Source organism: Lissotriton helveticus, assembly GCF_964261635.1.
Source record: "Lissotriton helveticus chromosome 1_1 unlocalized genomic scaffold, aLisHel1.1 SUPER_1_unloc_10, whole genome shotgun sequence".
Lineage (NCBI taxonomy): Eukaryota > Metazoa > Chordata > Amphibia > Caudata > Salamandridae > Lissotriton > Lissotriton helveticus.
The window spans coordinates 3,604,298-3,630,973 of record NW_027611649.1 but is presented as its reverse complement, the minus strand read 5'-3'; the positions used below and the strand labels follow the sequence as shown (position 1 = coordinate 3,630,973).

General features: G+C 45.1%; 1 protein-coding gene across 1 annotated transcript in view; it reads right to left on the bottom strand.

Moving 5' to 3' along the window:
- The window catches only part of LOC144805444 (uncharacterized), a 79,410-nt gene that overhangs the window by 11,847 nt on the left and 40,887 nt on the right, over positions 1-26,676 (bottom strand). Inside the window, exon 2 of the mRNA XM_078671996.1 lies at positions 4,148-5,434. Within this exon, the coding sequence (XP_078528122.1) occupies positions 4,148-5,434 (1,287 nt within the window). The remainder of the gene's footprint in view (positions 1-4,147; positions 5,435-26,676) is intronic.

Genomic DNA, 26,676 nt, shown 5'->3' with positions numbered 1-26,676 from the left:
CCTGATTTTGGTGTAATGCCGGAACGAGTCGTCTCGTGCAATTGGAATTTTTCCATAATAGACTATAAAAAACAAAGCTTGCCCTGACACACCTTTCTCAAACTTTGCTATAATAGGGGGTTAGGGGTTTCCCCATGCCGAGGGCAAGCTTGACAGAAAAGAGGGACCATTGCTCAATAAACAGCTAGTAAGGGGTTGGGACATTTTACCCCTCATTCTCACTGACCCAAGCACTAGAGCACATAGCTCTGCCAACTGGGCGGTACAGTCACCTAATGTCTGCGACATCGGACTTGAATTCTCCATTCACCATGGTACCAGCCACGATTGCGCAGGCCACTGAATAAGAATGCTTAGATCCTATTGCCGGTTGCACCGAACTGTCAGTGTTAATGTACAATGGTAATCCTCAAGCGTGCGCATGAACATAGGAGCAGGATTAACAAACTCATACTGTAAGAACTCCTGAGTTTGCAATGAAAGGGCACAGATAAATGTGACATCTGGAGATGTCAACAAAGTTGCCCATTGTATCCAATTAGGATATAAAACTTTAGAATTTGGTACACTGGCTTTCATCACTGCTTCAAATGCAGTATGAGGTGTAATAACCAACATGTGTTTTCCTTGTGACTGCGCTCTCTCTTTTAGAATCGCCATCTGTACAGCTGTCAAGACTTTCTCGACAGAAGAAAATCGCTTTTCAGCCGAAGCGTACAAGTGTGACTTGTAAGCGATAAGCACTGTGTCTCCTTCATTAAACGTCAAGTACGTGAAACCCGTGGCACCAGGCACAATTCTTATTACCAGGTTAGTGTGGTTATCATGAGTCAATAAGTACTTAGATTCAAGAAGATCAGACTGCAAAAATTGTAGAATAGCTGAATGTCCCGGCAGCCAGCATGACCTGGTAAAAGTTGGTTGTATCAAAGCATATAGAGGTTTGATACGCTGGGCATAATCGGGAATATAAGTACGCCCAAAATTAAAAATTCCCAGCAAGGATTGTAGTTTTTTCAGAGTTTTAGGAGACCATAAACATGCACATTTCTCCAGGAAGTGAGGTGCAAGACCTCTACCTTCATTGTTGAGCCCAGGAACAACACTGGGCTCAACAGTGAACTCCGCAATGTCTGACTTTGCAAAGATAAATTTATAACTGAAGTCCGCAAACATAACTATGATGCGGTCAATGCGACACAGATGCGGCCATAATTCGTTGTCCATTAGATAAATATCATCAATGTACGAGTACCCATTAGGATCAATGCCATCTAACAAAGAGACGACACGTGCGGCAAAGACACCTGGGCTGTTTTTATAGCCCATGGCCAATCTTTTAAATTGTTTTTGTTTGCCGCCACAAGTGAACACTGTCCATTGACTACTAACGGAGGACAGGTTATGACTAAAAAAGCCATTTGAAATGTCTCGAGTGATCTTAAATCTTTTTCACATCAGACTGTTAATGAGAGCTGAACTGTGGGTGTTCTGTACCGCACATGTACGACAACATGAATTTAAATGTTGATAATCCAAAACCAGAAAAGACAAGAATATGTCTACACACAATTAATTTCCAAAAACTTATATCAGGTCATAGGAGAAACACAAACTTATTGAGTTTGACCCGGTATATTTATTTATACTTGTCTATTTCGAGAAAAAAATTCATTCTTCTTTTGAAAGTTTCTCAAAAAAGAAAAAAACTGTACATTCAATACATTTAAATTCCAGAATCTAACTATTTACAAACAAAATATGTACAATTCATATACACAATTATCATACATTCCACAAAAAATTCACTATACAAACACAAACAATTGAAATTTTCAAAAAAGTTAATCTGAATTAATAAAGAATGAAGACACAAAGTCAAAAGGAAGGAGAATGTCCTAAAATAAGGATGACTTTTACAACCAGCCAGAGCTAGTTCAAATGCTTAGTGATATTGATTGCTCCCTCAGATGTGCCGACGCATTTCTAGTCCGAGGAAACCAGTTCCCAGACTGTCATCAGGGCTTTGTCACTTTTCTGTGTAAAATGCAGAAACACAATAAAGTTTTAATTATCTACCTTGAAGCCTCTATTCTTTCTGGTATTGCACTAAACAATCTAAAATATGTACCTGTGTGTAAATATTCACAATAATAATGATAATAATTTTGATGTAATTCAAAATGTGAACCTTTTCATGAATTTCATGCTTTAATTAACCTATAACACATTTGTATAGGTAGGTTCATCCGTCATGCCTGTTAACGTGAAAAGGTGTTGAGGGTATTGTGGACAGATACGAGCACTAATCAAGACTTTGGGCGCCATGTTGCGGGAATTCTGCTCATGCACAGAACTATGCGTAGGAAACCAGGACCTCAGTGTATTGTGGTGTACCAAAAATCCACCTCAGTGCCCAGAACCCCTATCCGACTAGCAACAGTGTCTCATTCATTCTCCGTACTACAGCGAAGCTACCAATGAACAAGCGACTTTGGGACCTCCCAGGAATAGTGGGAATCAAGAACACTCTTTTGGTTTTACTCTCATAAATGTCCACAATGTGAGTAATCAGAGTCAATGTATAGTTTAAAATGTTTATTTCAACTACGTGATCTAAGATGCAGTATCTTTGCTAACATAAGTAAAAAGATGCATAAAATCAATACAATCAACATTGTTACAATTCCATAAAATACAAAGGGAGAAATCATATTATAATGATAGTGGAACCAGGTCTATAGCGCCTTGTGTACCACCCTCCCCTTGCTAGGAGCTAGGTATTATAATAATAGAAGTTCTCTAGGTTAAAACCGGGAAACCCCATACCTCCAAAGTCAGGTGAAGTGAATCACATCCCAGATCAGCACAGCTCTTTGTCGATTGAAAGGTTTTTTCCAAGTGCTAGTCTCATGCATGCAGTGCAATATTAAAAGCACCTGAGTTTCAAAAATGAGCAGCTCTGTTTGTGTTGTGTCTAGAGCGTGGACCGATCAACCTGCATCAACAGCATACATTGTTATTTTAACATTCAACACTTTGTGCAGACTTGAGGTCGCAGTGTGAGTCTAGAGATGTGAAAAACAGACCGTTCTCATGTGAAGGAAAAGCAAGCTGTTTGTCTTTATAAAAACAGAGACATGTAGTGTCATGTGCAAAAACAGCAAAATGGCGTTTGAGCAACTAACTCACTTATGCTAATATAGCAATGTGTACAGGCAGAATCGTATTCATCCCTACACTTTTACAAGTAGCATGAACAGGAACTCTTGGATGTTTTTCTTTGTAACTCTTCACCGCCAAATAAAAACCGCCAGTGTTTCTTTTCTTTTATTCCACATTGTGCTAGTCTCCCAGTGGATTTCCTGTTATATCACATTGTTTTTTTCAATGTGTACCAAAGTGAACAATCACTGGGAACAGACACTTTTATTATTCTACAAATCTTTGGTTTTCTTCTTTTCATCTAGTCGAGTCTTTATTCATCTGGTATTTGAATATCCCACATAATTATACATATTTTTCCTGTAATTCCTTCATCTCACAATAACTGCACTCTTCTGCTCCTGTCAATGCCTCAGATGAGTCAAAATTATTGCTATTGTTATTAAGTTCTTTCTGAATTCACTGCATCTCTAGGATTATTTATAATGAAGGTGTGTGTTCGCTGAGGCTCTGTAGGATCAGAAATTGACAAAAGCTCGTCACACTTTTAGTGCAATTGTACGGTTTACCCCAGGTGTGTTCACAATTGACAAAATCACTTCTGACATTCATTGCAATGCTCTTTTTTACTCTGTGTATGTTAGTTGATGTATTTGTAGGTTTTATAAGTGACATAAGATATTCACACATTCACTGCACCTGAAAGGATTTTTCTCTGTGTGCATTAACTGATGAATCCTTAATGCGAAAGATTTCCTAAAGGTACTTCTACACTCACTACAGTTGTACGGTATTTACAGAGTGTGTGCAAGCTGATGTCTACATAGGCTTGATAATTGACTACATTTCTTCACACATTCATTGCACTTGAAGGCTTTTCTTCTGCGTTTGTTTGCTGATGCCTGTTTAGGATTGATAATGGACTTCAGCTTTTCAAGCATTCATGGCATTTAAAAGATTTGTTTCCCCTTTGTGAGCTCGCTGATGATTTCTTAATGCTGAAGAGTAAGTAAAACTACTGCCACATTCACTGCAATTGTATGGTTTTTCCCCTGTGTGTATTCGCTGATGTGTCCGGAGGTTTGAATGTACGCTAAAACTACTCCCGCATTCATTGCAATGGTAGGGTTTTTCCCCTGTGTGTTTTCTCTGATGTGTATGGAGGTTTGATTGTGACCTAAAACTACTTCCACATTCACTGCAATTGTATGGTTTTTCCCCAGTGTGTATTTGTTGATGTCTCCGGAGGTCTGTTAACTGACTGAAGCTCTTTACACATTCACTGCACTGGTATGGTTTTTCCCCTGTGTGTATTCTCTGATGTGTGTGGAGCTGTGAAATGTGATTGAAGCTCTTTACACATTCCTTGCAATGGTATGGTTTTTCCCCTGTGTGGGTTCGCTGATGTATTTGGAGTTCTTGTAACCGACAGAAGCTCTTCACACATTCACTGCAATGGTATGGTTTTTCCCCTGTGTGTGTTCGCTGATGTGTGTGGAGGTTTGATAATTGACTGAAGCTCTTCACACATTCACTGCAATGGTATGGTTTTTCCCCTGTGTGTGTTCGCTGATGTGATTGGAGTTTTGCTAACGTACTGAAACTCTTCACACATTCACTGCAATGGTATGGTTTTTCCCCTGTGTGCATTCTCTGATGTGTGCGGAGGTGTGATAATTGACTGAAGCTCTTCACACATTCCTTGCAATGATATGGTTTTTCCCCTGTGTGTGTTCGCTGATGTGTTTGGAGTTTTGCTAACGTACTGAAACTCTTCACACATTCACCGCAATAGTATGGTTTTCCCCCTGTGTGTAATCTCTGATGTGTGTGGAGCTGTGAAATTTGATTGAAGCTCTTTACACATTCCTTACAATGGTATGGTTTTTCCCCTGTGTGTATTCTATGATGTCTATGGAGGCTTGATAATTGACTGAAGCTCTTCACACATTCACTGCAATGGTATGGTTTTTCCCCTGTGTGTGTTCGCTGATGTGTTTGGAGGTCTGCTAACCGACAGAAGCTCTTCACACATTCACTGCAATGGTATGGTTTTTCTCCTGTGTGTATTCTCTGATGTGTGTGGAGGTTTGAAATTTGACTGAAGCTCTTTACACATTCCTTGCAATGGTATGGTTTTTCCCCTGTGTGTGTTCGCTGATGTGTTTGGAGGTCAGTTAACAGACTGAAGCTCTTTATACATTCATTGCAATGGTATGGTTTTTCCCCTGTTTGTATTCGCTGATGCTCTTTTATGGTTTCTAATTGGCTAAAGTTCTTGACATATTCAGTGGAATTGCATGATTTTTCTCCTGACCGTGTTTCCTGAAGGGTCAGCATAGTTAATAAACCACTTGCGTTATTTTCACATTCCCTGTATGTGTGTGATATTTCCGATTTAACAATAAAATACAAGACTCACTAAATACCTGCCACATTCATAATATCAGTAAGGCTTCCTTGTGGGTGATTGCATCTTTAGAATGGATAATGGCTTCACATGCTTGCGGGTAAAGCTTAATCTTTGTTCCGGTAGGTGTAAATTGGGACAATACTCTGTACTTCAGAGAGCAGATCTCCGCTTTCCTTTAGCCTTCAGTTGTTAGGCTCCACTTCGTTGTGCTTTTCCCTGGTGCCTGTGGTTTGGCTAGAAAGAGTTTGCAATACACCTAGAGCACTGAATGCTGGTCTGTTACTAGTTTTGATAGCGAAGCACTGCTCTAGCCATATCATGATGGTGAAGCGACTCGTAATGTGTACAGCTACTCCAAAGAGTGTCCCGGGGCAAAGCACAGGTCTGAAAAGAAAGTAAATCCGGTTGTTTCAAACATGGACAAAAAGCCAAGTTTCCAACATTTTTTAAACATTATCACGATACTAACAGCTCAAAGCTGAAGAGGGAGTTTGTTCCAAGCTATGGATCCCAAATAGACACTAGACCTTCCTCCAACTCTCATACCGGCCTCATGATCAAAGCTGATCTGCAGGTAGTTTATCAGTTCTGTTGTCTTGGTTTTGTTGAGGTCATTTCTTTGTCTTGGGGTGTCGAGGTGCAGAGCTCAGACTCGTATTCATTGAATTGCCTTTGACTGCTTCTTCCTGGATCTGTCCTCTGCCTCTGATTTCACTGATGTTTTTGGAGCTCCTTATTTTTGATAATTTTTGCAGGTTTGATGTGTTATCTTCATTATTCATAATCACTCCATGCATTTAAGACTTATTTTCTGTTGGATGTAAAGAAATGCAATATTACTAAATGCAAACGTAAAGAATGTGAATACACAATATTTAACCAGCTGTAGAAGACATCTCTTCTCTACCATATTTGAAATTTAGTAAGGAACATTTTACCATACATGGATATTTCATTAAAACTGTGGTTGAACATGTCACATTGTATTTACTTCTGAAAAGGCAGTGATTTACCAATATTCACTGAGTAACTTACTAAAGAAAGGGCAGTCACAGAGCACTCGTGCTACAGGTACAGTTTTAGGTAGATATACATGGACAAGATTTCATTTAAACAGAACAGATTGTGGAAAAAGAGAGGAATCAGGAAGCGCTGCCGTTAATTCAGTTTCAGGAAGTATCTACCAAAGGTGGCTCTTTAGGAAGTGTATAACAAAGGTAACTCTGCAGGAAATATTTAACCAAGGTAACTCTTCAGGAAGTATATAACAAAGGTAACTCTTTAGGAAGTGTATAACAAAGGTAACTCTTCAGGAAGTATACATGACAAAGGTAGCTCTTTAGGAAGTATACATGACAAAGGTAACTCCAGACACCTTTTTCCACAATGCTTTCCTGTTCATACTGGATCAGCTCAAATGTCAACTCCTGCCTTTACCTGGCAGCTTATTAAGTGTCTTTCTATAAGTGCGACGGTCCTCATGATCGCCGTACTCGCGGTTGTGGTCCAACTGCCACCATCCAGGCGGACTGTCCGCTGTATTATGAGTATGGTGGTGAGACCGCCCCCCCGCCAGGATCAAGGATCCTGCTGTGGAGGCGGTCTGCAAACACCCCGAATATGTTGGCAGTGCCGATGCCGACATCGCCGATCATATTACGGTCTGCATATCCACCGTCCTTTTCCCTGGCGGGGACCCCGCCATGAAAAGGATGAAGGACATGCAGGTGAGGGGGCCCTCACAGGGCCCGGGCCGATTCTGCTCCTGGGGTTGCATGCGGGGGGCACATGTTGTGCCACCCCATGGAATTGCGCCCTTGTTCCTGCACAGTGTGGCATGCATGACATGGTCCAGGAACGTGCTGCAGGCACTCTTAAGGTGGTTATATGCTGTTTAGGTTCTCCAATGAGCCTAATACAGCCGCCGCAAGACCGCTGCTGCGCCGCCCACCCACCCTGGATTTAGGTCATAATCCGGCGGCGGGCTCTCAATGGGCTTGGCAGTCTGCCTGGTACCTCCGCTGTGGTAGTCCCATTGGAAGACCGCCACACTCGTAATAAGCCCCTAAGTCCCCTTCAACACATTTACAGCCCTCCTGGCTCAAGCATTTCTGGATCCTAGTAACCTAGAAGACTGGAGCATTATCCTGAGTTGAGGTGGATTTTCTATCAGCGTAATATATATCCATCTCCCTTAAACTAGTGCCTGATTCTGAACTGAATGACAACTTACCAAAGTGAGGTGCAGATTTATGAGATCTGGCGCATCTCTGCAAATCAGCAGGGATGCGCCAGAACTGATGCGTCACGCAATTCCCTCCTTGCTGCACCACTAAATGCGGCGCACCATGGTGCAAGGAAGGGCAGATGCGTGACGCATCTTGTGGTGTACGGGCGGCGCATTGCTGGAGTAGCGTCGCAAGTGCGACGCAACTCCTGCAATGTACAGAGGCCACCCATACATAACGTGGTGCGTCACTCCTTACGCCTGCTTCAAGCAGGCGTAAGGATTTGACGCAGCAGCCTCGTAAAACTGACTCAGTGAAATCTTGTAGATTTCACTGCGTCAGTTTTACGGGGCTTTCCTACGAGGGAACGCCCACCCTGCGACAGAACGCCCACATGAAATCTGACGCAGGTTCCATGTGTCGCAGGGCTTTACAAAGTGACGCATCTGCCTAGATGCGTCACGCTGTAAATAGGTCGCAGGGATGCGCCACGTTTCTGTGCCGTTGCGTGACACAACGGCGGTGTAAACGTGGTGCAAGTCTGACATAAATCTGCCCCTAAGACTTTAGTTCTTCCTAAACTAGTTTGTAATATCTTAATATGTATGTCCACATCTCTGCCTTGACTCCACCAGTGGAATACTGTAAATGTGATGTCATTTAGAATGTTATCATTGGATTCATCACAGTTGGTCTTGGGCTGAGCACCTAGCCAGGCGCTCCTGGTGGGGCTTTCATCCTCTCTGTAACTGCATGTAACTTATGCTAATAAATCTACCTGAAATCTACCTTCAGTCTGAACCCAAGTTACTACATTTATTCTGGCGACGAGTTGGTCTTAAGAACCTGCATCTACCTACTTCAATTGGATACATCTGGATCTACCTATCTGCACTGCTGTGAACCAACTGTCAAGTAATCAGCCCCACCAGTGACCTCAGCACCGGTCGCCCTCATCGTTCTTCAATTTGGTTCCTGTCAACAAGACACTCTACAACCATAACTACAGCAGTGAATTTGGCAAAGGTAAAATAAAAGTCCCTTTTCATTAATTTCGAACTTTCTGAAAGAAATTAATAGAAGCTTTCAAAGCCATGACTAACCCCAAAGCACTAGAAGAAATGTGTGCAGACTTCACCTGTTAAGGGTTAAGTTAAGATCCTGTTGTATTTCAATCAGCAGCTCCTTCCAGGGTTTTTTTAAAAATTGAATGAGGGGTATTAGAATGGGCCCGACTTTATGTTGCGCACACAGATTTGGCAAACAAACATTAAATCATGTAATTTATTATTCAACGATATAAGTCATTTAATCCTTATAGAGAATCCATCACAACCAATAATTTAACTGAAATATCAAGCATCAAACAGATGTGTGCATATTAATATTTGTTTTTGTTTTTCAACATTTACAAGATATTTGACTTATTGTTGTCTGTCTGAAGGCCAGGATGCTACTTTGTGACTCAACAGGGCTTTGGTAGAGCGGGAGGAGGTGTCTGATGTCCACAGGTGAAGTCTCAATTCTCCATTCCCATATTTCTTTTATCCAGGTTTACCTCATTCCATGTGCTTCAGCTCCCTAATCCCCTCGGTCTGTGTACTCACTCGACAGGGTTCATTGTTAGCTGTGGCAGGGTACACACTTGAAGCATGCACACAGCAGATGTATGATAATGGCCTGATAGTGAAGAGGCCATGGTTGGCAATACGGAGCTCACAAGCTTCATTTCAGAAGCTCACCTGGGAGGTCCTAACTGAGGAGGTGAACACTTTTTTTGGGCTGTCTGTGTCCAGTTTATCAATGCTCAGGGTTTAGTTTCAAGTCAAGAGATAGTGCAGGATTAGAATAATTGTAATGTCATACATTCCAACAAATGCCTTTACCACGTATGCCTTTACCACGAAACACCTTTACAACACAAGTCTTTACCATGCATATGCCTTGACCACGTAGCACCTTTACCACGCAAGTCTTTACCATGCATATGCCTTAACCACGCATAATGATTTACAACAATGGCCCGCGATAAACTACCTCAAAACGACTTCATTCAAAGGACGATCATCCGCACTCTCACTCTGTGTCCCACGAAGACGACACACCATTGTCCAAGCACTCACTACTGTTTTATTAATTCTATAATGCAGCAACACTCAACACACAATGCCTACGCGTTTCGACTCACGCCTTCAACCGTGCAACCCAGTGTACGACAACCACAGTGTTTTTAAAACAAACATCACTACACATTTAAGGTCTCCAACGCGGCTGTCCTCTAATCATCTATAAACAGGTTACGACATTTGGAATGAGTGTCGTCTCTCTGAGCAAATCCAATTTGACGTGTGAACGTCTTGAAGAATATATTCAAACTTCAAAAAATCATGATTTCCATCGTAATTTATTCCATGTTTCTTCACAGGAAATTGTATGTATCATGTAGCTGATTGCTAGTTTAACATCCTTAAATTTCCCAAGATTTTCAAAAAGACCATTGAGAGTTCACCCAATGCATTTCGGACTTTTAAAGTCCTTCGTCAGGGGTAGTCTGAAAATAATGTAGAAAAAATATATGTAGGATCTTTTCAAGTGTCACATTGCACAAACACATTTACAGAATAAAATAAATCACATGCTGCAAAATCATTACTGATTCAACCATAATTGTATCAAAAACCATAAGTAAAATTACACAAAACGAGTAGCATAAAACCAAAATATCAAGCACTATGAAGAGGAAGATAAGTTGATAGTCCCTAGAAATCCTGATCAGATATAAACCATGAATGTATCACGTTTACCCGAGGTGTAAGAAATGAATATTAGAAAGTGCAAGTAGCTCGAAGTTGGAATGAAAAACGAAAACATGATAGGCAGTGTACGAAAATCGTAATTACCAAGTGGGATAATGTGTCAAAGTAAAGTGTGTCAAAAATAGTACCAAGTTAAAGAAAGAGCGTGAGCCCAGATAAATCAAGCCGGATATACCGTGTGGAGAAGTGCGGTCGGTTAAAAGAATGTGCTAGCGGCGAGTGGACCAAACTTACTTGGAGGTTCAGAAACGAACAGCGTGTCAACGCCGTTCAGCTATCTTTGCACCAAAGCGTGTGTTCGTGAAAAAGAAATAGTGAAGGGGGAAAGTGAACTAGAAATGTAAACATAGAAAGAGGACACATATGTTGGTGGCCATCTTGTAACAGTGTATTTGGAAGATGAAAGGCAAATAGTGAAACTGAATGGATTAATACTGCCCAGTAATGTACCAGTAAATGAAAAAAGTAGATAAAATGTAGACAGTATGTAAGAAACAGATATCAAGAAATACAGATAATTCATGACTTCATAGGTAACACAAAAATTCCATCCGATCAAGGTTTTGACGATTGCAGAAATTTTATCCAGTAATTTTCCCTTTGCACGATAAAGTTAGTATTGTCTCTGTCATCGCGCTTAGGCACCACTTCAACGGCAGCAAATCGTAATTGACTGATGTTGTGTCTAAGTTCTTCAAAGTGAGCTGCTACAGAAGATTTAAGGTTTTGAGTCCTGATGTTGCTTTTGTGTTCATTAATACGTGTCTTTAACTTGCGAGAAGTTTTCCCTGTGTAGATCAATCCACAAGGTCATTTGATGATGTACACCAGATTTTCGGTATCACATGTGGCATTGAGTTTGTAAATGTAAATTGATACTTGTATAGCGCACTACTCACCCGCAAGGGTCTCAAGGCGCTTGTACGAATACCGCTGTGGAACCCATCCTGGCTTTCCCTGTGAGGCGTCCACTCCCGGGCACCCCAAGGTGGATGCCAGGCATCCTTGGCGTTGGGGGGGCCGTTGTGGAGATTAAGCAAGCTATTGCCCAGAGTTGCAGAGTGGGACTCCATGATTGGAATAGGCACCGAGGCGGGGATTATTAGGTCAGTGGAATTTTGAGCCCAAGACCCGCCGAGGCAGGGAATTGAACCCTGGTCCTGGGCTAGACCTCTGCATCAGGGTCTCCACACTAATCATTGAGCCACACTTCTCCACTTTCAGCTTGATGTCGGTGCCTTTCATGGGGTGTTTCAAGATTGACCCTCTGATAAGGTTGTTACAATTTTGACAGTTAAAACAAGGTTGATTGCCTTTGTAGATGGTGGAGGTTACTTGTTTCGGTTTGGTGATAATTTCTTTTAGGTTGTGACCTCTTTTGTAGGCAAATAATGGTGGACCTTGAAAAATGTGCTTGAAATCAGGTTCAGTACCTAGGATTGACCAATGTTTGAGTATAGATGTCTTATATGATCTCGGATTGACTGAATATTTCGATACGACCACAGGTCTTTTGCTGGTGTCTCTGATTTTAAAAGTCAATGCCTCCTGTCGACTCAATTTATCACAACGTTCTTTGGCATTTTTAAGAGTGGTTTGCGGATAACCTCTTTGTTCAAACCGTCTGATCATAGTGGTTGCCTGTTCTTCAAACTTGGTAGTTTCAGATACTATTCGTTTGCTGTGGTAGGTGGTATTTCAAAGCCGTCTGGTGAAAAGATTTGTAATGCAGAGTGTTATTCTTACCAGTGGATTTTCTGTGTAGGTCAGTTTCCAGATGATAGTTTCTTGGTTGACCTCATGGGTGAATTGAATGCGATCATTAATATGATTCAGTTGTAGTAGTGCATTGTTCAAAGATTCATGGTCTCCTTGCCACAAGACAAAGATGTCATCAATGTACCTTCAGAAAATCCTGGCATGTGTCTTCCAAGAATTGAGGTTCAGTATATTGTTTTCTTCAAAATATTTTATGAAGGCATTGGCGTAGACCGGCGCGGCACAGCTGCCCATAGAAGTACCGGACAACTGTGCAAAGTGCTGGCCCTCCCATTGGAAATAGCTTTGCTCTAATCATCTATTACAGGTTTTGTGATATACTTCTCCAATTCCCCTTGTAATTCCTCATTTCGCCCACATTTTCACACAGAAATGTTGGCAGTTTTCAGTGTTAAAGTATATATATGCTCTGCATTTCCAGATTTCATATTTACGTGGGGAAGATAACTGCTTTTACCGGCCCCATCCGAACTAAAGAGATTATACGTAATAAGGGTTACACGTTGGCTGACCTCCAGACTGCCCTTGGGCTTGTCTTTATGGCTGCTCCACCTTCAAGTCTCTGTGGTTCGCAAGTAACCTTCCCCAACGGACAGGGCTCTTAACGCCTTAACATCTCGGCGGGATGGTGTACTTGCTTGCAGCACATACAGGAGATCACCATATCTAATTAATTTGGCCAAACTTTATGACAAGGCCCAGAACACAAGCAAAGGTAATGCGCTGGGCAGCTTCCCCTACTTAGCTGTGTTCACATTCGGTCCTGTTAAGCAGTGCCATGCTCCCCGATGGAACTTCCTGCCACTGACGGGCTGATAATCATTTCCAACTCGAAAGCAGATGTATTTCACGAATAGAACAATATCCAACGAGTCTTTACTCTTTCATACAGCATCCCTCTAGCAAATAACATTTGTTCTCCAGCAAGGCTAGGTGACAGCAGTAGCCAGTGTGTCAGGGGCTCTAGTCCAAGAAAGAAATTCCCTCTTTGACCCATGTTAAACTGTGAAATACAGCAATAATTAGGAGTTCAGTGGGCCCTGGTGCCACTGCACCTGCTGCGCAAATGGAAGCTATGCCTCTAGTTTGAAAGTAGGAATGGAGGAAAAACAATCCGTGTTTGGGATAAATGTGATTGTGAATACATCGAAAATTGCGGGTGTGCTAATGTCATTTAATGTGTTTTTTAATTTGTAAGGCAGGCTTGGGGAATACCTAATTAAAAGAGGCTTTCTATCTTCTACGGCCGAAAAGGGTGTACCTACCAGAAATACACATACAAAGGTTTGCACAGGTCCACAAACACACACACAAAATATGAACACACAGATAAGAGTGGGCGTAGTTGGCGGAGTACCACTACACCGAATTCTGTGGAATTGATCAAAAACTCAGTGAATTCTGCTCCGCAACTCCATTCCGTCTCACCACAATTAAGAAAACAGAATCCTCACATACCCTTGGGAAAACGACAAGTAACATTATTACATGCTAAAATGTATATAATCATCTCACAAAAGTGAAAACGAAAATACAGCAAGCAGTGAGAGAAGTGATGATTTTGGGGTCCAAGCAGAATCCTTGAACACAAATAGCACACAATGCTGAAATGATTTGGTGGTGGTCCCATCCTCCTAGGACCACCCCAAGCACAGGTATAGGCAAAAATACAATCCCAACCAAAGGCCCTGCAAAGCATTATGGGACGAAATTCTAAAGTGCAGTGAATATTATAGTATCCAATATCAAAACCCTCCTCAGGGGGCAGGCTCTCAGGCTCAGTTGAGAGCTAATACAATAATATTCACTAAACTCTAGAATCCTGCCCCTTAATGCCCCGCTTTCAGCAAGCAAGAGCATTTTTTTTCTGTTCTCGCTTGCTAGAAGTGGAACACAGTTTGCTGTGGCTTGGCTGGAGCGGTATAGCTCCCGCCAAGCCACAACAAACAGCTATGTCCCAGGGGTGGGCACCCCGGGAAATAGCAGGAGTCTGGCCTGGGGTGCCCAGAGCCATTATTGGCTGCAGGTTCTTCATATTTCCCCCAGGGCTGCAGAGGGGGCATATGTCCCCTGCAATACATTTAACAAAAAAGAGGTGGCAGTCCCTGGGGTTGCAGAGGGGTCTGTGTGGCCCCCACACATCAATTAAAATTAGAGCCCTTGAGAGGTGGTCCCTGGGTCTCCGGGAAGACCACGCTGGCCCCCCCTTCCAAATTGACAAAAGGCTCAGGGAGGTGGCAGGGGTTCTGTGTGGCCCCCGCATTATTTAAAATTAAATCCATGAGAAGGTGGCAGCCCCCAGGGTGGAGGAAGGGGGGTCCGCGCAACCCACGCTTTGTGTAAAGAGAAAGCCCCACGGAGGTGGTGGACACCGGGGCAGGTGGGGAGTCAAGGAGCCTCCGGGGAGGTGATGGTTCCTGGGCAGTGGGGGAGGCTGTACAGGGCTCGACAAATCCACTCGGCCGCTCGCATTTGAGAGGGAGAATTGATTAGGACGAGCTATTTTCAGGTCCTACTCGCCCTTTCTGACGAGTAGGAAGACAAACTAAACTTTGTACTCTGTCTTTGAAAACGGAGCAAAAGTGACAAGATAACAAGATTTAAAGGCATTTTTATTGCTCACAAAGGGAATGAGCAATAAAGATGCCTTTAAATCTTATTATCTTGTCACTTTTGCTCTGTTTTCAGAGATGGAGGTGAAGTAGGTTACAGTCAGGTCGATGGGATTTCCCAAGGTACTAGACCTGCAGGACTAGTACAATTTTTCGGATTTTTCAAGCCCTGCTGTGCGAGCCTCCCCCACTTTCATTTTTAAAGAAGCCCCGGGTAGGTGATGGCCCCTGGGGCAATATTCAGCTTCATGGAGGGGACCTGTGTTCCCCTCACTCTATTATTTTTAGAAATGCCCTCAGGACCTGGCCCACCTGGGGCCAACACAGGAGACCACGCTTTGTTTAACAACCAAAAATTTGGCAGGGTCCACGGATCCTGCTGAAATTATATTTTTTATGCTTTTTAGGTCATGCGAGGTCCTTGTGGGACTCCCTTGAAGAGACCATGGGGGTCAGGGTGTTTCTACCCGACACCATTTTCTTTTTTTTAATGTTTTTTTCTGTGACTTGCATCAAGCAGAGTCACAAGATGGCTTCCAACACTTCCTGGTTTGAAGTGTTGGTAGCCAATCAGATCACAGTACGAGATTGGGAGGTGTTGGGGGTCCTCTGTGTCCCTAAGGTATTTCTTTAAATAACTCTGGAACTACTGTACATATTCAAAGAAATCACTAAAAGGCACTTCCCATAATCAATATCCATTTTCCTGCCAAATCTGGTGTCATTCTGTTAAGCAGGTCAGGGCTGTAGCCATGTCTAAATTTCCTACGGAAATTAACACAGGGAAAAAGCGTTTTGGGACCCCCCCTTTTTTCTAAGCCCCCGCTTGACAGATCACCCCGAAAAAAGACAGCAGCTAAAGTGAGTTGCAAACTACTTTTAAAAATTTCACGAGGATAAATGACACCAAAGTTATTGGCAAATGAAAAAACGTTCTTCCTATGTAAACTACATCCTAACTAGAACTACCTATTGGCAGCCGCCTGTAGGTGATATATACACACACACCTGATATATATACTTGGCATTTTGTTGTAAAGGCATGCGGGGAAAAGGCATGCGTGGTAAATGGTGCATTGTAAATGCTATTTCCCTCTATGTCCAGTTTATCAAGGCCTGGGGTTTAGTATCACATCAAGAGATAGCGCAGGATTAGACTAATTAAGACCCCAATTGGACTCATAGCGTCATGGTACTCAAAGGGACATGAACCTAAACTGAGTCAATGCCGTCTACGGAGTCCACTTCAATGGGCCTTTGCTACCAGTATCGTGAAAGCTCAGTAGCACTTACACTTCTTTTAGTGCTGAGGCACTTTTGGTATTTGGTTCACCACAGAACGAAAGGCCTGACTAGTCCAGTTGAAACTTCATCACCTTTGTACATTGACAGGGATTCTTTTAAGAGCATAAAAATGTGGTGGACGCCCACATTCGATTTTGATGGCAATCCACCAAATGTTTACAAAGGTGGAGTTTATTTCTGAAAAACACACTGGGAGTTTTTTCACGGGTAGTGAGGATCATTATTTTCTTTTATGTCCATCGCTACCAGGTTTTACCTGGAGGTGACTAAAAAAAACAAGCATTTGCAATGCAATAGGTCTCACATTTTCAAGAGTTAGAGCTACGGGCATTGCAAATAGCAAAGTATTTTACCTAACTATAAAATGTGAGGTTTGTTTTTATTATGTGTTTTTAAAAATATTACATGTAAACTTGAGCGTATTTAAGGTAAAATAAAAAGTAAATGTTAAATGAAAATAGAATCAAAAGGTATTTAACTATTAAGCACATGTAAGAAAAGGAAAACAGTCAAAAGTGAACATATTATAATATGTTATCAGATGATGCTGTGCCAGTTACTTTGTCTTTAACGACCGCTGTTCTTCCTGTAAGATAGCATTTGTGACCGGGTGGTAGGCTTGAAAAGCTCTTTGAGGCGAGCCCGGCAGGATGAAACAAAAGCATGGCTGCTAACTTCAATATTAAGTGGTGTGTGCAGAAAAGGAAGGCGTGGCCGCTACTACGAAAGAATGTGAAAAAGTGAATGAGAGGTGTGGCACACACAAGTCACCACATGTTAAACATACATACAATTGGTATATGCATGTATACATACTCAAATGTACACAATAAAATTAAACGAAAGAAAACATGTATGCACTCTACTAATCTATTATAGCATACCGGGAGGGCAAGGGTGATAAAGCGGGCAGTCCTGTTCAGAAAACTGCTGGCCGGTGACTGCCTGCCTGCATTCTTCTGTGTACCTGCTTCTACCTGGGTGTGAGGTGCCTGTTCTGCAGCACTACACACACACATCTGTGTTGCACTGTTTATTCCGCGTTCAACATTACGTCGTTTGGGTTTTACTGGAATTATGACCTTCTCTCCTGCACAACACTTCTTTTAGCAAACAAAATCCTAGGTGAGAGAAAGGGAGCAGGAGAGCAAGCCCTCTCACAGGGGCAGGGGAAGTAAACAAAAGAAGACAAACATCTGCACCCAACACACTTGCTGCGTCCTCAGTAGGCACATAATATGGTGTTACTTTCACTATTAGATTAGTTTTATACCAGTTTTTAACTGCACAGTGTTCTTCCCTTTTAAGGCGCTGCCTCGCATCTAAATCAGTCCTAAATCAGTTTTTTTAAAAACTGCATCGTTTTGCACATATCTTATAAAAATGTTTGTTCTGCATATGTACTGTGTACCAGCAGTAGAGGGCAGGTGGGCAGGATACCAACATGTAGCTTTCGCGGTAAACTGGAAGCAACCGGCAGCGGCGTGAGGAAGGAGCTACAATCCTAACCATGCCACACCACAACACGCAGCAACAAATAGAATGCTGTCCGTTCACAAGCTGGTAAATGGAAGCAGCTGACGTATGCACATGTCCTGTCCGGGCGCGTGCACATCTCCTGTACCCCTTCCAAAAAGAAATTGACGACAATAGATCTCGCCAAGTGAGCAGCAAATGCGCTGCATCGCTAGGCGAGACCTAAAAAGGACAGTACATCACCCACCCTAAATAAGGTGGGCAGTGTAATGCCCCTCCTTTGATGACACCTACTCTGTTGGCTGTCAGAGGAAGCTTGAAACCCTTAAGGTCTGCCATCCAGGCAGTTTATTCGTTTGTGTTTGCAAAGGATTACCCAAACTCTAAATCAGGTCATAAAAGTCTAGGGGACTGTGCTCTTGTTTGGATAACACCCAGGATTCCAGCCCGGCCCCTGCACGGGCACAGTTCTTTTAGCCTTCCGGGAGGAGCTTCAAATGAGTCAAGATGATGACCTCCAGGCCGGCCTCAACCTTCTAGATCCGACGGCCACTTTAGAAACTGTTGAACAATTACTTCTCGTTTTGAATGTCCTTCGGTGGGAGGCACCAAGGGCAGCTCTACAATCGTTCTGCTTCTTCCGCGAGGGTGTTCCAACACTGTTGTTCTTCTGCCTGCTTGTTCTACTGCTACTGCTCTGGCAATAGTTTATGGAGGAACCCAAAGGATATGATAGCTCATCCTTTCTCTTTAAACCAGATGTGGCACCACTGAGGGGTTAGTTCACTCCTTTGGTCTGAAAGTATTATCCTTTGCTGATGACACACAGCTGTTCCTTAGGCTAAACAGGAATTCTGACAATTCCATCAGCCGTCTGAGGGTGTGCTTGACAGTCATTTACTTCCTGATGACTATCAAATGTATAAATATGAATAGAGTTAACACGGAAGTTCTTCTTATTGCTAGAGGACTCTCAACAGGAAAGCCAGAGCTTTGTCCCACACCAGTTGAGCCTGAATAGGTTAAAAACATTGGAAGTACATTTAACAGCGATGTCTGATTTCTTCCTCAAATTCAAAAACGTTTGGTCTTCTTGAGTTTTACAACAGGATTACTGGAATGATTCAACAAAACTACTACCCAATCCTAAAAGAGCTGAGGGGGTAAGAGCTTCTTTTTCTCTCTTGGCAGGACTACCTACCTCAACTTGTGGAAGGCTGCACGGGGAAGACAGCTACACTTTCAGAATATGCTGTTCAGAATATGCTGGCAAGGATAGAGTTAGGGCACAGAACTATCATCCTGTCCTATCACTGCCTCCTTGATGAAAAACAGGTCAACTTTAAACTCCTCTGTCTCAATCATCAGACGTCTTACAAAGTACAAAGGTGGTCCAACCTCCTGGCCTGACATGTTAGTGCCCGCACACTACTCCTACACGACTTCTAAGACCCATCGCCTGGGTCCTAAATGATATTCCTCACTTCCAGAGGGCTGGCTGGGGGTGGAGAACCTTCAGTGAGCTGAGGAATTACCTATTGTCCTCGCTTCCAGAGGGCTGGATGCGGGTGGAGGATCTTCAGTGAGCTGGTGTATCACCTATTGTCCTCACTTCCAGAGGGCTGGATGCGGGTGGAGGACCTAGAGTGAGCTGAGGCCTCACCTATTGTCCTCGCTTACAGAGGGCTGGATAGGGGTGAAGGACCTTCAGTGATATGAGGTTTCAACTATTGTCCTCTCTTACAGAGGGTTGGATGAGGGTGAAGGACCTTCAGTGACCTGAGGCCTCACCTATTGTCCTCGCTTACCGAGGGCTGGATGGGGGTGAAGGACCTTCAGTGACCTGAGGCCTCACCTATTGTCCTCGCTTACAGAGGGTTGGATGAGGGTGAAGGACCTTCAGTGATATGAGGTTTCAACTATTGTACTTGCTTCCAGAGGGCTGGATGAGGGTGGGGTGGAGGACCTTCAGTGACCTGAGGCCTCACCTATTGACCTTGCTTACAGAGGACTGGATGGGGTGGAGGACCTTCAGTGACCTGAGGCCTCACCTATTGTTCTCGCTTACAGAGGGCTGGATGGGGTGGAGGACCTTCAGTGATCTGAGGCCTCACCTATTGTCCTCGCTTACAGAGGGTTGGATGGGGGTGAAGGACCTTCCGTGACCTGAGGCCTCACCTATTGTCCTCGCTTACACAGGGTTGGATGAGGGTGAAGAACCTTCAGTGAGCTGGTGTATCACCTATTGCCCTCGCTTACAGAGGTCTGGATGAGGGTGGAGGACTGTCAGTGAACTGAGGCTTCACCTATTGTCCTCCCTTCCAAGAGGCTGGATGGGGATTGAGGACCTTGAGGCATCACCTATTGTCCTCGCTTCCAGAGGGCTGGATACAGGTGGAGGACCTTCAGTGACCTGAGGCCTCACCTATTGTCCTCGCTTACAGAGGGCTGGATGGGGTGGAGGACCTTCAGTGACCTGAGGCCTCACCTATTGTCCTTGCTTACAGTGGGCTGGATGGGGTGGAGGACCTTCAGTGACCTGAGGCCTCACCTATTGTCCTCGCTTACAGAGGGTTGGATGGGGGTGGAGGACCTTCAGTGATATGAGGTTTCACCTATTGTCCTCGCTTCCAGAGGGCTGGATGAGGGTGAAGGACCTTCAGTGACCTGAGGCCTCACCTATTGTCCTCGCTTACAGAGGGTTGGATGAGGGTGAAGGACCTTCAGTGATATGAGGTTTCAACTATTGTTCTCGCTTCCAGAGGGTTGGATGAGGGTGAAGGACCTTCAGTGATATGAGGTTTCAACTATTGTCCTCGCTTCCAGAGGGCTGGATGAGGGTGGAGGACCTTCATTGACCTGAGGCATCACCTATTGTCCTCGCTTCCAAAGGGCTGGATGAGGGTGGAGGACCTTCAGTGACCTGAGGCCTCACCTATTGTCCTCGCTTACAGAGGGTTGGATGGGGCTGGAGGACCTTCAGTAATATGAGGTTTCACCTATTGTCCTCGCTTCCAGAGGGTTGGATGAGGGTGGAGGACCTTCAGTGACCTGAGGCCTCACCTATTGTCCTTGCTTACAGAGGGTTGGATGGGGCTGGAGGACCTTCAGTGATATGAGGTTTCACCTATTGTCCTCGCTTCCAGAGGGCTGGACGAGAGTGAAGGACCTTCAGTGATATGAGGTTTCAACTATTGACCTCGCTTCCAGAGGGCTGGATGGGGGTGAAGGACCTTCAGTGATATGAGGTTTCAACTATTGTCCTCGCTTCCAGAGGGCTGGATGGGGGTGAAGGACCTTCAGTGATATGAGGTTTCAACTATTGTCCTCGCTTCCAGAGGGCTGGATGAGGGTGAAGGACCTTCAGTGAACTGAGGCATCACCTATTGTCCTTGCTTCCAGAAAGCTGGATGGGGGTGAAGGACCTTCAGTGACCTGAGGCCTCACCTATTGTCCTTGCTTACAGAGGGTTGGATGCAGGTGGAGGACCTTCAGTGATATGAGGTTTCAACTATTGTCCTCGCTTACAGAGGGCTGGATGAGGGTGGAGGACCTTCAGTGACCTGAGGCATCGCCTATTGTCCTCGCTTCCAAAGGGATGGATGCAGGTGGAGGACCTTCAGTGATATGAGGTTTCAACTATTGTCCTCGCTTCCAGAGGGCTGGATGGGGGTGAAGGACCTTCAGTGATATGAGGTTTCAACTATTGTCCTCGCTTACAGAGGGTTGGATGAGGGTGAAGGACCTTCAGGTATCACAAACTGAATTTCCTCTTTTTGTCCCTCGACTCAACCCTTCCCTCAGTAAAGTCATAGTGGCTTCAGGAACGACTTGACAACATACTTATTCCGCTGATGTGATGTTCTGTTAGCTTGTACTTTGTCTGCCTGTTTTAATTCTATCAGTCTATTCCTGGTTCCCCCAGTGCTATGATCACTGTGTCAAACTTACGCTCTGCTGGTAACGTGTTACTACAGCTCCCGGGCCCTGGATCAAGTTTGTTGTTGCTTTGGTGACGGTGGCCAGCTGGGCTTGAAGGATCGTGTGGTTTGTGGGTCTCTCACTGCTTTGAGGCCACCGCCAGCAAGGACCTCTGTCAGCGGTGCCTTGTGCAGATCTTCCTTCCCGGCAGTTCAAAGGTCGGGTGAGGTACAACTGGCCTAGGTCAACTTCTTTATTGTAATTCTACTGGTCAAGCCACAGCGCTCAAGCTGTGAGATGAAGGACAATCTGGATTTTCTAAGCTCCGTGGAAAATTGAGACAGTTCTACCGCATCCACCACATACTGCAAGACTCCAAGAGCTGAAGCCAGAAATATATTTCCAAGGATGAATCCAACCACTCTTTCTGAACATCCCCTTGAAAATGGCAACTAGTGAACATACTGACTGTACCAGCACAGTGCAGAGAGCTTTTCAAGAACCTCGAGGTACATTTATTTTCTCTATCTGTTGTAACAGAAGATTTTGATCCTTGGTAACATCAAAGCTCTTTGGACAAGGTCATACATTTTGCAATAAGAATCGAATTAATCCTGTCCAGACATACACCCTCAAGTCAATATTGCATGAAGCTTGGCGGTCTTAGTCCTCGGCAAGCCCTCTGCAAATTGCTGACATTTTCTTAGACCTCCTGGACAGCTGTGCCAACACACAGACCAACTAAACACCCTCCAGGAGCTACCAATCGATCTACCAGCACTTGTAGTCCAATCCAGACTCCAATCTTTAAAACAATCTACCAGCATCCAGGCTCAAATCTTTCAACGTTCTCTGTTACCATCTTTGGGACGGCCTGTCTCTGAGATTCGTGGAAGCTCCACGCTCAAAGTTAGTTCGTAAAATCCCAATAGACTGGAAGACAAGAACAAATAATGACACACCGCACAGAACTGTATATTATTCAACCATTTTTTCATAACATGTACCATTGTCTCACTTCTGTTGTTTCAACATGGACGTTTTGCTGTCTGTTTATCAAAAACAGCTCCGTTATTTAAAACCTCACTTACCAGTTTGTTTTACATCATACCTACCTACCTGTTACTATGTTGGACTTCGTCCTTTTCCCCAAATTTTTTTCGCTTTTCGCCCCACTAATTTAAGGATGTCTCCCCCATGGTAACGGTTACTGTATAGGCCATGTGTGGTGTGAGACGCCATGTTAATGTGATAATGTGATGCAATGGTGTGCACATATTTTCCCCCCATTGTGTAAAATGTACCTTGATGAAATGTCGCATTTAAGATGGATGCCATGGCTGTGCGTTGTGCCACCTGACTGCAGTAGGTTAGCAGTCTTGTCGTTAGGTAACCAGCCATCCCTGCTTTTGGAGGGAAAGCCTGGCACCCAGGGTGCTCTACTCCTCCCCCTGATCCAATTTAAACCAGTTTGCCTGAGAATTCTAGAACGTTCTGGCACTGTCTGGTAGGTAGGGTGAGGGGGTTATAAATAAGGGGGATGTGCCACCATGTGCAGAGACAGAGCTGGGACCGGAACATGAGGGGACCTGCTACCAGTGGAGACTATATCTGATCTGGGTTTAATCCTTCACCGTTCTTTAGCCCACTTTGCCACCCCAGTTCAGACATGGCTGTATGCAAATCAGCCTTGACCCTGTGCCTCATGGGAACAGTCCAGCCCGAACTGCCAAGCCATGTCTTTCCTGGACCGGAATCAAGAATCCTAGGACCAGTTTCTGGCTATCAGCCGTCTTCAGCCAGGATAGCTTGACTCCAGTGATGTGGAGAGCATGGGACTCACGGCTGAGCATACCCATCCCACTCGGGGTGACAAATGCAAAAATAACAGTTGATGGACATAATGCAGAACAATGTCATACATTCACCCCAGTACAGAGATCTGGGCTTAAATCCATAGTTTGTTTGCACTCCACTCCACCCCAGTTCAGACATGGCCATATGCAAATCAACCTTGACCCTGTGCCTCATGGGAACAGTCCAGCCCGAACTGCCAAACCATGTCTTTCCTGGACCGGAATCAAGCATCCTAGGACCGGTTTCTGGCTATCAGCCATCTTCAGCCAGGATAGCTTGACTCCAGTGGTGTGGAGAGCATGGGACTCACGTCTGAGCATACCCATCCCACTCGGGGTGACAAATGCAAAAATAACACTGGAATCAAGCTATCCAGGCTGATGAGGGCTGAAAGCCCGAAACCGGTCCTTGGATGCTTGTTTCCAGTCCAGGGATGACCTGGCTTGGCAGTTCGGGCTGGACTGTTCCCAAGGGGCACAGGGTCAAGACTGATTTGCATATGGCTGGGTTCAAACTGGAATGGCTTGGTGAGCAAAAAAACGATGGATTTAGGCCCAGATCTCTGTACTGGGGTGAATGTATGACATTGTTCTGCATTCTGTCCATCACCTGTTGTTTTTTGCATTTGTCACCCCGAGTGAGACGGGTATGCTCAGACGTGAGTCCCGTGCTCTGTATGCGACTGGAATCAAGCTATCCAGGCTGATGAGGGCTGAAAGCTCGAAACCAGTCCTTGGATGCTTGCTCCCAGTCCAGGGAGGACCTGGCTTGGCAGTTCGGGCTGGACTGTTCCCATGGGGCAAAGGGTCAAGACTGATTTGCATATGGCTGGGTTCAAACTGGAATTGCATGGTGAGCAAAAAAACGATGGATTTAGGCCCAGATCTCTGTACTGGGGTGAATGTATGACATTGTCCTGCATTCTGTCCATCACCTGTTGTTTTATGCAGTTATCAGGGAGCACACGCTAAAGAATTGTTTTCCAATGCTGCGTCCCCACCTGTTACAGTGTGGGTTCTCAGACCCCAGGGAACTCGCACGGTAGGCAGACCTTTGGGTAAGTGTCAGAGAGTCTGAGAGGGCATTGGGATAGTGATCCTGAAGGGGGTGATGCAGGGATCTTCCGACCCAGAGAGGCGGGAGAGGTGAGGAGTAGCCCAGCTAGGTCCCAGGATAGTGAGAGGGTTGTAGGGCCTCACATCCTATCTACAGGAAGGAGTGAGACAGGGAGGTGTCCCGAGGTGCCCCAACCGCAGCCACACAGCCGGGAGAGTTCCATAAGGGGACCCCAGGTTGGGAGACTATGCTGTCCTGATGTGCCTTCCAGTGAAAGGGATCCCCTCGTGTCAGGAGAACCTGGAGCATCTGTAATCGGATCTCCAGAGATTCGGGGGTCTGACCAGTCGCAGGGTTTAGATCCTGGACTGGGGTTCTAAGTTCAGGGGTTGCCTGACCTGGAGGGTGGGGCACTTGTAAACGAGGTCCCTACCGGTTTGACTCCCAGGGGTACTTCTCCAGGTAGGAGGTTATGGAACTCTGGGAGGGGATGCAGGGGAAGGGAGGACTCGCCCCTATCACCAGTTCAACCTGAGGGTTTTGACTCTAGGTTGGGGAGAGAGTTGTGTTCTGATGGTGCCCTGCGTAGGAGGAGAGGGCTGAACCCCAGAAGGAGAGGTAGGGGGAGGAGAGCCTTGCCCCTGAGTGCTGGTCAGCCTGAGGGATCAGACCACAGGTGGGAGGACCAGTGGCAGTTTGGTAGGAGGAGAGTGGTCAAAGGGTACTACGGGCCTGAGGCTAAAGCCTCCCACTGTGTGAGAGAGCAAGGGCTAGAGACATCTGGATGGCCTACTGGCCGGTCCTGGCCACATCCCGCTAGCGAGCTTCAGTGGGAAGGTTTGGTTGGTGAAGGGAGGGTTGAGCGAGGGAACCCTCGGGTTCCAGAGTGGAGAAGAAACTGCAGGTGCTCCTGTAGTTGTGGGCCTGCGTCCACCTTTTTCTGCTCCAAGCAGGGAAGCCCATCAAGGCAATGATTGTCTACCCTGGCTTTTGGCTGGGGGGGAGTTGTGTTGGACTTTGTCCTTTCCCCCCCAAAAAGTTTGCTTTTCGCCCCCATAATTTAGGGATGTCTCCCCCATGGTAAAGGTTACTGTATAGGCCATGTGTGGTGTGAGACGCCATGTTAATGTGATAATGTGATGCAATGGTGTGCACGTATTTTCCCCCCATTGTGTAAAATGTACCCTGATGAAATGTCGCATTTAAGATGGATGCCATGGCTGTGCGTTGTGCCACCTGACTGCAGAAGGTTAGCAGTCTAGTCATTAGGTACCCAGCCATCCCTGCTTTTTGAGGGAAAGCCTGGCACCCAGGGTGCTCTACTACTTCCCTTATCCAGTTTAAACCAGTATGCCTGAGAATTCTAAAAGGTTCAGGCACTGTCTGGTAGGTAGGGTGAGGGGGTTATAAATAAGGGGGATTTGCCACCATGTGCAGAGACAGAGCTGGGACAGGAACGTGAGGGAACCTGCTGCTAGGGGAGACTGCCACTTGGGCCTGTGTGCTGGACCCTGCACCCATCTATCACCCCTCTACTGTCCCCAGGGTTAGTGGAAGCCCCACTTCAGGAGTTCAGGCTGCTGTTCAATAGGAGGGCCATACTGCAGTGGAGGATGGTGTCAGCCTACCGCCCTGTTTTGATAAAGCCCCCACTTGCTGTTCACCTTGCCCAGTAGTGCGTACTGCTATGACCCCCGGTCCCCTGAAGAAGGATGGCCCTTCTAGGTCCCTGAGGTGCTGGGAGCCTACACCATGCAAGCGCTGTGCCCAGAAGCACCTAGAAGGGAAGGAGCATCTTGGACCCCCCCCCAGGAGGTAACGAGTGTTACCCTGGGGCTTGCTGCTGGGACTGTCCACCCCCCCTTGCCCTACAATCCTAAAGCGCCGTGCCTAGAAGAAGCGTTGTGGGCCGGGAGAATTGCTGCCTGTAGTGCACCTGTCAAGCGCTATACAGCCTGGGACTGCAAGAACCATTGATCCTCAAAGCGCTGGGGCTGGAGTAGCTGTCTGCCCCTAAACACCACAATCCTAAGCGATGTGACCGGGAC